Raw genomic sequence first — 12,478 nt, forward strand, 5'->3', positions numbered from 1 at the left:
AAACAAAAGACTTATTCCCTACTTCCCATCAGCAGGCTACGTCCGGCCGCTTCTTGTGAAGCAGGGCTTCAGTACACGTAGTGGTTGCTCCAGAAGACAAGTGTCATGATAACGAATGCCCCCACCCCCTCCTCCTTTCTCTTAGCTTTATTGCTGAGCAGACATCATATGGTATGGAATATCCCTTTGGTCAGTTTGGGTCAACTGTCCTGGCTATGTCCCCTCCCAACATCTTGCCCACCTCTAGCCTACTGGCCTTTGGGGGTGGGGGGAATGTTGGAGAGACATGGTTGTAATATATTCATCCTTGAGAATTTCCAGGTGTAACATTATTCACAATAATAAAATAGGAAGAGTGCTAGAAAACTGCCAGCTAATAGAAGAAAGCATCTTGGAGTGATGCGCAAAAACACAAAATAGGATTGACTTTCTCATCCAGACGTTTTTTGATTAAAAAAAAATAATCTATTTTTATCTCAGTTTCAAAAGAGGAAACACCAGTAAAACTCAACTGTAGAAAGAAAAACAGCTTCCCAGAAGACAGCTCTGCTGAGGATGACACAGGAAAATACTTTTTGCAAAAAAACAGCCTGCGTCAGATGGCTGCTGCTGAACAAATAGCAAGGAGATAATGGTGCTTTATCTGCTGTTTGGGTTGTTCTTGGATTTGGTTTGTTTGGAACAGAAAAGTAACAAAACTTTGTCACTGGGAGATCTCACTGGAGGTTCCTGGGCCTGCTCTCCAAGATTCAGAGGCTCCTCTTTGTGCAAAGATAATACGTGAGTATAACCTGGGAAGGAAGCACATCACAGGGTATTCCACAACAATCAGATTCCTCAATAAGGTTCTAACAAAGCTTCTTGTGGCCAGAGGAAATCAGATCGCTCAAATCCTGTTTCCTGGAATTGAAAGAAACTGTATAATAGACATTTGGTCCACAGTATGCATAGAATCACTGTTCTTTCCACCATAAATGAGTCCCCAAGCCTTTGAACACAGGTCAGTTCTTCAGTATGTGAAGCCAAAAGTTGCTAAAAATACAATTGCAAGCAGACAAAACAATGGCAGTGCCCTAAGACGTTGAACCATCAGGGAGTTTGTTAGAAAAAAAAAGTGTCTAGATAATTCTTGAAATTCTCTAGAAGAGCAGGCAGGGGAGGGGAAAAAAGGCCCATTTGGTCAAGGAGCACAGCATGGACAACCACACACATGCGCACACACACACTCATGTCATTCTTTAACAGAGAGCACTGAGCATAGCTAGTAAATTTTGCTGATTTAACTTAGACTTGTGCAGGACTGGCCAATGACCTCTGCACTGTACTACTCCCAGGCCACATCCCAATACTCCTATGATATACTAGAAAGTATTTTTTCCACTATTCACTATAACTGAATTGCCTTCCTCCATTATTGCAGGTGACTGTGCATACTCTGAAATATATACCATTTTAAAATGCTAAGTTTATCTACTTTAATTTTTTATAATTCACAAATGTTCATTTCTTACTGTAAAAGCTAACACTTTCAAAGCACAAACCACACATACCTTTACCAATGACTCAGAATCGTTTAGCAATAGACAGCTCAGAAGCAAATGCTGCAACTGAAGAAATGTCCTGGGATACAACTTCAAAAACTTCTGCACCTAGCAAAAGCACTAGGGATGTTGTTCACACAGATTTTTAAGCCACTCTGTGGATCAGAGATTTACAGACACTCCCAAAAGGCAAAAGCAATACATGTACAATATTTCCGCTACTTATAGCACACAGAACCTGGTTACCTGTCAGTAAAAGCAAATTTATGGTACAGTGACTTAAAACCATAGGAAGCACATGCCTGACTGTATGTGAACATGGAGAAATGAAGTATTTCATTTTGTTTGATCTGTATGGAGAAAACCCCATATATTAAACATAAGCCCTTCTGTGTCAAACACTATTGAGTTCCCTCAGCCAAAGGCCCGCATCGCCCAGGGAATTTAAGCAGCAGGAAGCCTTTGTCCATAACGCAGGGTATGCTATTTTCCTTCAGTACACCAGGTAAACTCGCAGCAGATGGAGACGACTAAAGGTTTTCACTCTCCATTCTGAGTTGGAGGTGTATGCGCCCCGCTCCCAGACCCTCCAAAAGGCTACAGATGGACCTTGTGTTTTCCACACACATCTTGAAAGGGGAAGATAACTTCCAAACCCCATTCCCCTAAAACGGCCCCAGCTGAAAACTACAGCCATGCGTGGGGATGCAGGAGTTCAGTTACATGACCTCTCTCCCTTGGAACTGCTGGAAGTCTCTCTGTGTAGGAAGTAGTTTCCAGACCTCCTGTTGAGGTATCATTGCTATAACAGTGCCAACAACAGAATTCTAGCAGGAGCGGAATTAAAGATTTCCAGGAAAAACGGCTCAATCTTGCACGGTTTTGTGCATTTTCCCTGTGCTTGTCGGCACACAGCACTTTGCAAGGTCAGTCTTAGCTGAATTCAACAAGTTCAGCAAAGGCCACGGGGAGCCAAACCCCAGTGACACTTCTCCTCCTGTGTAAGCGAGCGAGTTCCCCCTCGTACTCCTCGAGCTCAGGCAGGTGCTGTCCCGCCTGCTCCCTTCTTCCCAGCAGCAGCGCAGGGGGTGAACGCGAGCCCCGACCCAGCAGCGGCAGTTCTCGACGAGCCGGGCGAGGCTCTCCCCCCATCCCGGCGAGCACCGGCACAACTTCAGCGCAGCCGCTCCAAACCCGCGCAAACCTTCGAAGGAGCCTTTAAAAAGTTGTCGCCGGGAGCAGGAGTGAGCGGGCGGCTTCGGTCCGAGGGCAGGGCAGGGCCTGGCCCAGCCTCGCTGTGGGGCAACCCCGACCGGAAAGCTCCCGGCCCGCCCGCCCGCCCGGGGGGAGGCCGCCGCGGGCCCGGCCCCTGCGCGGCGAGCGGGGCCCGGCACCACCCACCCCCGGCCTTGACGCCAGCGCGCTAATGAAATGCTAATGCTGGGGCTCGGAGCCGGGCGCTGCCCGCCCCAATAAAACCCGGCGCAGCGCGGGGGCCCTGCCCGCCGCCAGCCCGTCGCCATGCAGAGCGCGACCCCCGCTGCCCCGCCGGCTCTGCACCTCCTCACCTCCTACTTCATCGACAGCATCCTGGGCCGGGGGCCCGCCGCGGGGCGGCACGGTGAGGGACGGCGGGGCGGGCGGCGGGGCTGGCGACGGGGCGCTCGCCGCTCGCCACGGTAACTCCCCGCTTCTCTCCCCTCAGGCGAGGAGCGCGCAGCACCGCCGCCGCGGGCCGGCCGAGCGCGCGCCCCCGCGGAGGAGCCGGTGGCGACGGGGCGAGGGGGGCGGTCGCCCGGCGAGGAGGCGCAGCCGCCGGGTCCGCTGAGGAGAAAGCAGCGGCGGTACCGCACCACCTTCAGCACCTTCCAGCTGGAGGAGCTGGAGCGCGCGTTCCGCAAGTCCCACTACCCCGACGTTTTCACCAGGTAGGGGCGGGCGGGGGGCCGGGGGGGCCGGGCCGGCGCTGAGGCAGCGCGGCGGCTAACGGTGTGTGCCCCCGCAGAGAGGAGCTGGCCCTGCGGCTGGAGCTGACGGAAGCCCGCGTCCAGGTGAGCGGTGGGGCCGCTACGGCAAACAACGCCTGGTTCCCCCGCCCGCAGTCGGGCGAGGGGTCGGGGGGGTACCGTCCGCTTGAGTTCAAGGACGGAGAAATTGGGAAGGTACCTCAGCCACGGGAAAAGAAACAGCGGGTCAGGAGCATTCCCAAATTGCACTTCACACTCACATTTGCTGCCGCCTTCACGGGTCTAAAGGCAGGTGCCGCCTCCTGTTTTGAGATTATAAGAACGGTATTTAAAAAAAAAAAAAAAATCAGTGGGTTTGCAGTAACTGAGGGGTTCTGTGGGGCATCCCAAGTTATTTACCTAGGCTTCAGAGAAACTTGCACGCTTTTCTTGCTCTAACTTAGCTCAGTAAAGCAGTCACACTTCTAAATGACTGGTTAAAACAAATAAAAGATTAATTTGACATTCATAGGACAGTCAGGCACTGTCCAGGAAAGTTTTATGGTCTAGCTGGGATGTAATAATAGGAACGCCGGTTGAGCGTACAGAAACAGGTACTCATCATCTCACAGCCTGCAGTTTTGTGAAACTACAAGTGAACGTAGTAGTTTTCCTGACTCTAAGCACTCATACTTAACGTTCCCTCTTAAGAAGCAGTTTCTTTAGATTCATCTCTTGTATAAGCTAGAAATCCCTTTTCATAAAGAAACATTAGCTTAAAAAAAAAAGTTTTTTCAAAATGTGTGAAGTATTTTTAAGCTCAAAATGACAATTGTACTAAATTTGGCTTGTGCTGCATATCAGATATTGGCTGAAGTACTGTTCCAGCACAGCTCTGGGTATGTGGATACTTGTGAAAGATTGAGAAGTGGTACAGCTGCTCAGTGTGACAGCCCTACTTACTCCTGCAAAGCTTTGTCACTCTTGATGCCAGATCCTTGCTTATATATGTTGTTATTACTTCAGTCACTGGATCTGCAATGGTTTGCACTAGCTAACATCTCTAAAGCTGTAAGTTTTTTAGCTTTTTATTTTAATATGCACCATCTTCAGAAAAAGCCTTAGAAGTATGAACAGTACTCATAATTGACTCATCTGAGAATAGCTGGATGTACTTTTCATTTCTGTCTTGTAGACGTGGAGGAAATTATGTGCCTTTCCCTCTCCCTACCACCAACAGTCACTGAAATACCCCAATATTTGGCAATTAGAGATGGCATCTACCTGCGGAAAGGACATGGATGAAAAGCTGTTATGTTACCTGTTACTGTTACATTCACTTTGTGGGCTATTTGCTTTGTAGTCCATTTGACCTGTGAAGGAATGGTAGATGGCAAAGAGGAACTCTTCTCCTAATGACTCACCTAAAAGAAGTGGAAATGTTTAGGTTTGATGGAGTCAGAAAGGAATTAACAAGCTAATTCGCCTGCAACACAAGCAAAATACCAGAGTTGATGTATCCCCAGTGGATGGAAGGAGCCATAGAGAGGTGTGTTCCTTGCACCTCCTTACTCCTTGTCAGATCTTAACGCAAGTCTCCTGGGCACGAGCACACAGCACAGTTTGCTTAGGGTGAACTTCCAGTGCGCAGTGCCTCTGTCTGTCTATGTGTTCTTGTCCTACAGTAGACAGGGAACAACTTAGCCTGGACAGAAGAGGATGCATAGGAATGGATGCTACATAGATGGTGATGTACTGTACTTAAGCTATTTTAATTCCCAAATATACTTGCCTCATATGCCCTTGCTCATAGTTGCTCTGGGTGGTGTCCCATATGAAATGAAGACTTCCATACCTCTCCCAGGGTACCTGGCTAAACCATCTGACATTAAAAGTGGTATCTTTCTGTTTACTCAAGTGTAAACCCAGGAAACTAATTATACCAAATACAATCAGACCACTTTGCCTCATTATGTTTTCAAATTGAGATCTGTTTCTCTGCGAAGAGCCCTCAGTCAACCGGCTGAAATGGGTACCAACTACTACGTTGTCCCTCACTCTTGCATTTTGAGTTTTACGTGAAAATGAACAAATAAGAAAAAAAATTGCCCATGAACATCTTATTTCAGCAACACTTCAAAGAGATCCCCCTCACCCAACCCCCATTGTTTGCTTCTATAGAGGAAGGGAGATGGCAGCAAGAATCTTTGTATTTCTTACCTTGGGAAGGGAGTTGGTCTGAGAGTCTGCAAAACCTTTTCCTAATCTGAAGACACGTTGGGATGCTCTTCAGTAGCATTCGCATCTGTCGTTGCCATTCTGCTTCTCATAATTCATCTTGTTAGGATGGGAGGAAAATAAGAAAAAGTTAAAGGGTATTTTAATTTCTTAATATGAGTGAAACATTACTTGGGTATTTCAGTACCATAAACTGCATCAGTGTTAAAACATTACCTTACAAATATAACTGATCTAAGCATCCTTGTCATATTTTCTGATTACAATCCTGTATTCAGCTACAGCAGAAACACAATACAGTTAGTCACATTTATGTGTCTTTTTATCATTGTTAGCTATTACATCAATTAAATAGGATACAATTTTAAGGAAAATTACAGCAAGAAAGCTATCAAATTTTACATGCTCACCTTTTTCTTTTTAAAAGACCTAAATCTCTTTTGTCAGATATACGTGGTGCTAGTAATTGCAAAAATAATCTGGGTAATATTTAGCACATAATTCAAACTTCATGGTTTAGAACTCATCTCTGTGTATTAAGTAAGGCATTTTTTCCAAAGTATCTTACCACCGATATTACAATCATGCCATAAAAATTTTAAGACTGGTATAACAGTTCCTGTTGTGTTTAGTTTGGCCCTTCAAATGTGTCTGAAAATAGACTAAAGGCAAGTTAAGCCTTTAATGGAAGCAAAGGAAAACTGCTTAACAGAAGTTCAAGATGACAAATCTGAATGTTAATGGCTATAATGTATGCACTAAATTTTGAAAGCTGTTTCTCATGTCAGTGTAAGGTATGAGGCATGCCTCCTTTAATCACTTGCATTGATGAGTTTGTACCTGTAACAAACTGAAAGCCATCTTTTTTCTAAAGATAATTATTAGATATCTGTGCTGGTATTTCCTTCCAATTTGATAAATACAAAATCTGAGAGATGACTCAATAAGTTTAGTTGTAAACCCAAAATCACCTGTAACATTAAAAAAGTTATCTTGCAGTCAAAGTGCATGTCTGAGTGATCAGATGGATTCGCTTTAGGACAGAGAAAGCAGAAAAGTAGACATCTTATTTCGTGTTAGGCTTCTTTATGAAGAACAGATTGAAGAACAATGCTAAGATTTAGTAAGGAAGTTAATACCTTTGCAGCATTTGTTTTATCCTTTCTAGGAGAGGCTTTATCTACATATCTGCAGTGTAAGACAGTTCACTGCCCTTTTAATTGGATTTTATTTTCATAGAAAATACTAACACCATTGAGTCGGTGGTCTTTTCCTGTGAGATCTCAGATAAACTCCACTTAAAAATATTTGGGATTACTGGTTAACAGCAATTTAAAGTCATCTGATCCCAGTAATTGAGTTCATTTTTCTTACCAGACCCCTGTTTTAGACTAATACAGACCAAGTGTCTAGTCCTCACTGTTATGCAGGCATAGCCATCTGGTGTTTCACTGGTTCAGATACTCCCTTGTGAGACATCTGATCATTTAAAGCCTGTGGTTGCTGGAGAAATGGCCAAAGAATGAGTCAGAGCACTCAAGAATTTTAAGTACCGACTTCAAAATTTTGATGTTCTGACTTTTCTTCTAAGGGTACCTCTCTGCTGACTGCCTGTACAGTGAGACAATTCTGTGTTACATACGTAACCTGAGGGGTATGGATCCATCCTCCAGGAGGACAGTAACTCTACAGTGTAAAGATAATATATGCAATGAAAGAACTAGAGTAGTAATTCTTCATCTGGCTCCTGAGAAGCCCATAGCGAGTGCTATGGCCTTCTCAGAAACAACATCAAACTCAAGACAGCAAGGCTGTGGCATGCTACAGCCTCCTGGTTTGGGTATCAGCACCCTGGTGTGTGGAGGGCTTTCCTTCCAAACACACTTCTTAATATTTTGTAAGCACCTGAAGGTAAGTCACATCACTGGAAATGGTTATATGGCATGTCTGAGATTAAAGCAAGCAGTGAAGCTGTAAACCACCAAAACCTGGGGTTTTTTTTGAAATTTAAAAGTCTTTGAAAACATGTTTGGCTGAAATATAATTGCAGATACAAAAACCAACTATTAAAAAAATCATGCATTCATAGAACTTCTGCATCTAAAGATTTTTGTCATAATAAAAATTTCTATAGAATTTTACTATTTCAGAAACACTAATACCAAAGGAATAACTATTTTTAGCATCTGTTATAATTTTTTTTGAGACTTACATTTTTGCAATTTAATTGTATTATTTTAGTTTGTTTTAGTGACTTTGCTAGATTTTTATTTTGAAGTCATCTATATTGTATGGTAAAAGACCTTCATATTTCAAGTTTACCTTTGTCCTAAATCAGAAGTAAATTTCAGGAAGTCATAATTCTGTACATGACAGAAGTTGGTCTTTCAGTGACTCTTGTTCCTTGTGTTACCACTCTCTACAAAATATTGAATCATGATTGCTGCATTCAAGTATTAGACAAAGAACGTGCTTGCAAGCAGCTCACTGAATTTCAACAGTAGTTATATACAAGACTGCTGAATGAGATTATGGGCCACAGCTAATGCCTTTCCTTCCAGATCCAGTTCAGAATCCACCTTGAATGGCCTTCAGTGCAGAGGGAGCTAGAAGACCTGAGCAACTGAGTACATTTGGATATTGAGCATTCAACCGCAGCAGCATCCATTTTTAAATAACCTTGGTTTAGGTCCTCTCTCCTTTGTTTTAGAGCCCATGCTCTTCACTCTACTCTCTCCTACCATCCTAGGTCTGAAAGGTTCTGCTCAGTGAATACTAAAGAATAACAGTGTGAGGAGTCAGTTTTCTGATCTGTAGATTCAATTGACTAAAGTCTTTAAAACATGTTTAATGGGCTAAAATAACGACTAGTCAGGCTATGGCTTATTACACAAAAGCTATCAATGGCTTATTACACAAAACCAATACTTGCTAAAGCCCCTTTAGGAACACTTTGATACCCTGTTCTAATACTGCTTACTAGATTTTGTAGTTCGGTATTGGCTTTCGCTGCAATTCAGTTAATCACTTTCATGTAACTATATGCTGTTTGCATGCATGGTAGATTACAAAAGTTTCTCATTTTACTTTTGAATCCTGTGTATAAAAATGTATGGTCCAGCTATCAAGGTAAAAAGCACACACCATATATTTGGCCTAGTTACTCTTACAGTCATGATTAAGTTGCTTCCTGAGGTATCTGTACGGATATAGCCACCTCTTGAATGGCTCTGTTGAAATTTAATTTTCAATAAATAGCTTATGAAAAGAAGAATGATCATTTTTCATAGCTGATCATGAGTTCTCAGGTGATAGGTTTGTCTATTACAATGGCTTTAAAACATATGGGACTATTCAGTCAGAGCTAGAGAGTAGTCGCATTTACAATATTTATAACTGATTTATTTCTTAATAAACCCTCTAAGGCATTTATGAATGGATCTTTAATAAGTGGGTTTTGGTTTAACAGTAAATATTTTGTCGCCTTTATCACTGCATGCAGTAGTAGCTGGTAAGACAGACTGCAGAGTAAGCTCAGCTAATGCCTTTATAATTTCTTATTGAAGGTCTGGTTCCAAAACAGAAGGGCAAAGTGGAGGAAACGTGAAAAAAATGAAATTCTGGGGACTGTTCCAGGAATCTCCTTAACGCACCCACTTGGTCTATTTTTGGATGTTCCACTGAGTCATTCTCCCCTCCTAGATCACACGTGGAGGTCAATGCCTCTTTCAACATTGGCTGTGCCATCCATGTCTCCAGCCTTTAGTCCTTCAACCCTAGGGCCATTTGGCCTCAGCAGTCTTACCTGGACTTCTCTCTTCAGAAATCCTATTTTAAATCCACATTTTGGAAGGTATAGAATTGCTTTTTTTTCATAAATCTCAAAACTGTTAAAAAATACTGCATTTTTATTAGTTTGATACTCACATGTTCTCAATAAATGTGCTTCCATCATTAAACTTACTAAACTGGGGTTACTTCCTGTGTAGGATCACTTGATTAGGAATAGCAAGATGTAGCTTTAAGTCATGCTAGTAAAAACTTAACATGTAATTGCTCTTTGAAGAACAGTTGTGCACACTTACCGGAATTTTGGTCTCATTGAACTCTAGTCTTCACATAGACTCCTGTAATCTAGGTGGCTCCAGGTCCATCCTTATCTGACAGACTGACACGCATTATACACCATAAAGATGTGACTGCAGACAGACATGGCTTGTAGGTGATTTGACAGAATGAAGGTATTACACATTGCTTCTCAGAGACCAGGAGCCTGGTTACATATGCAAGAGTGACACAGCTCTAGAAAGAGAGATTGAGAGAAAAAGATCTTCCAGTCCTTTTCCCTTGGCAGGTGCTGTTCTCTCAACACGTACAAGCAGCCCACAGCAAGCCTCCTTTTTTTTTTCTGTAGTCAGATACCTAGAACTCCAGCAATTCATTTCAGCTGAACCTGCTGTCTGGGTTTTCTTGCCCAGCAACCTGAAATTTATCAGCAAAATGCTGCTGCAGCACACCCTATAAGACAGGAAAAAAGCATGTGTGCGTGTGCGCATATACATATAATAGGCATGTATATATGTAAGTGTATATATATATATATATAAAAGAAGATAGCGCTCTTGCTGAAATTACAGCTTGTATCAGTTCCACATTAACAGACAGAAAAACACTGCTTTTCATATGGAGTAAACTTGTCTGAACAACTTGGCTGCATAAACAGCCACATAAATTGGTCTTTTTATGAGGTGGTTTATTGCTTTCACAGAACAGGCTGATCTACAGCATCCAAGGTTTGTTTAGAAAGGATTTAGCATTAGGAGTTAAGCAATTGGTTGCTGTTCTAGGTATCTGCATAATCTGATCATCTCTCATTTATTTTAGTTAAAAGTATTTGGTTTCTTGTTTTGGGTGGGGCTTTTTTGGTTGTTTTTTTAAGGACAATGCTGTACTGCAAAATAAAGCTAAAATACATTCTGGAAAACAAAATACATTTGGAAGAAACTGGAAATTTTGGCACAATTTTTTTCTAATACTTTGGGTGGGGGAAGCTGCAACTTAGTATTTGTTCTCCAAAACAATTCTCAATTTGGATAATATTGACTTCTTTCAAATACAGGTTTCTCAATGCTTTAAATCCTCTCATGACAACAGCTTCAGTACTAATGAAAGCTCCTGGACCCCCGTCAGACCCTGCTTTTACTGCCTTCACTGATCCAGCAGCAGTTGAAAGGAAAACGTCAAGCATTGCAGCACTAAGACTCAAAGCGAAAGAACATTCAGCACAAATCCCTCAATTAAACCTCATCTCCAGTCTTACAAACACTAACAAAGAACTTTGTTAGGAGCTCTCCCACAGACTACAGCCACGGAGGGGAAAGTGAATGCCTTCTCCAATAAGTAGCTCCTGTTCGAGAGACACGTTTAAAAAAAGAAAGAAAACACACAAACACAGAGTTGTAGTTCCTCCATCTTCAGTAACATACCAAAAGGAAATAATTCTGCTAAAAATTGGTTTCCTTTACTACAACATTAAATCAGGTAGTAAATTGACTTGTATAATTTCTGACACTATAGAAATAGAAGCAGGAACTATCTCATCTTTGTAATTCGAGTTAACATGAATCTGAAGCTTTGAAATCCCCAAAGTCACCAGATGCTAGTCCAGAGGTTCAGAATTCTTTGTAAGAATAACTTCAACCTTCTAAGTAATTCTTAATTCACTTCTCAGGAGGAACTCTTACACACAGTACTTGAGACGTAAGAATCAGTACACAGTTATTAATTTTGAAACCATGCTTCATGTTGAAGTGCAAATGCCAGTGAAATTTTGCATTTTAGACAGCAGGAATGAGATGGGGAGTATTTTCAGTACAGGCTTTTGATTCAGAACTAGGTTTGTATAAAGAGTACCTTGTTTCAAACTGAAAAAAAAAAAGTTTGCTTCATGTTCAAGATGGCAGTGTTTTAATAATTAAAAAAAGTTTAACCTTTGTATATGAAAACTGTATCCTGTAAAAGTAGGTTATCAATGTGCAGTAAATTGTGTGTAGTTCTCTGTGTATGTATATACAAATCAATACATAGCTCAAAGCTGTAAATATGAGACTGCTGAATACTTTAGCATGATTACTGGCCCATCTTACTGAACCAGTAATTTAACAGATTACTTGTACATTTCCATACATTTCATGCCTTGAGTAGATTCATAATTTAAGCGAAAACTAAATGTGAAGAGTTAAATTCTTCCTTGGACTGATGTTGGAATGAGTGAAAACAGAGGCCTTACTGAGCAGGAGTCTACAGGTCATCAAAATCCCGGGCTCCCTTTCTGGCCTCAGACAGGTCATTTTAAAGTTTTTGCTGAACTTCCCCATGCGGGAAATGGGACTGAGAACAACTGTCACACCTATAGGTCTGATGCTTTAGTGTAAAGTGAGGGTAAGTAAAAAAAAAAAAAGCTCCTTTTGCAGCTTACTCACCTACCTCACAGGGCTGTTGTGAGGACTGATTAAACAAACATGACACTGTGCAAATGGTAGAGTTATACAAGTGCTAATTGTTGCTTAGCAATTATAGAAGAAAGGCAAACAGCTTACTGCACATGAAGACTACCTTCCCACATCTGTAGCAGCAGTTCAAGCAAGCTCTGCTTCTGTGGGTTGATGGGACAACATGGAACTCTTCCATTGATGCTGCCCAGTTCCTCAAGACTATTCTCAAGCACCTATATTCACACTGAAAAGATTTTGT

The 12,478-nt window shown here is 42.2% G+C and overlaps 1 protein-coding gene across 2 annotated transcripts; it reads left to right on the plus strand.

Annotated features, from left to right (window-relative positions):
* Positions 1 to 2,729: 2,729 nt before the first annotated feature.
* On the plus strand, positions 2,730 to 12,120 carry ESX1 (ESX homeobox 1). Of its 2 annotated transcripts, XM_063346474.1 has the most exons (5): positions 2,730 to 3,162; positions 3,247 to 3,469; positions 3,547 to 3,592; positions 9,292 to 9,578; positions 10,845 to 12,120. In XM_063346474.1, exons 1-5 carry the CDS (start codon positions 3,063 to 3,065, stop codon positions 11,068 to 11,070), a joined length of 882 nt encoding a protein of 293 aa, XP_063202544.1. In that variant the 5' UTR covers positions 2,730 to 3,062; the 3' UTR covers positions 11,071 to 12,120. The 2 variants fall into 2 exon arrangements, with proteins under 2 accessions (XP_063202544.1, XP_063202545.1); XM_063346475.1 differs by lacking the exon at positions 9,292 to 9,578 and having other exon boundaries at positions 10,845 to 10,953.
* Positions 12,121 to 12,478: the final 358 nt, after the last annotated feature.

This window comes from Chroicocephalus ridibundus, chromosome 9 (genome assembly GCF_963924245.1).
Source record: "Chroicocephalus ridibundus chromosome 9, bChrRid1.1, whole genome shotgun sequence".
NCBI lineage: Eukaryota > Metazoa > Chordata > Aves > Charadriiformes > Laridae > Chroicocephalus > Chroicocephalus ridibundus.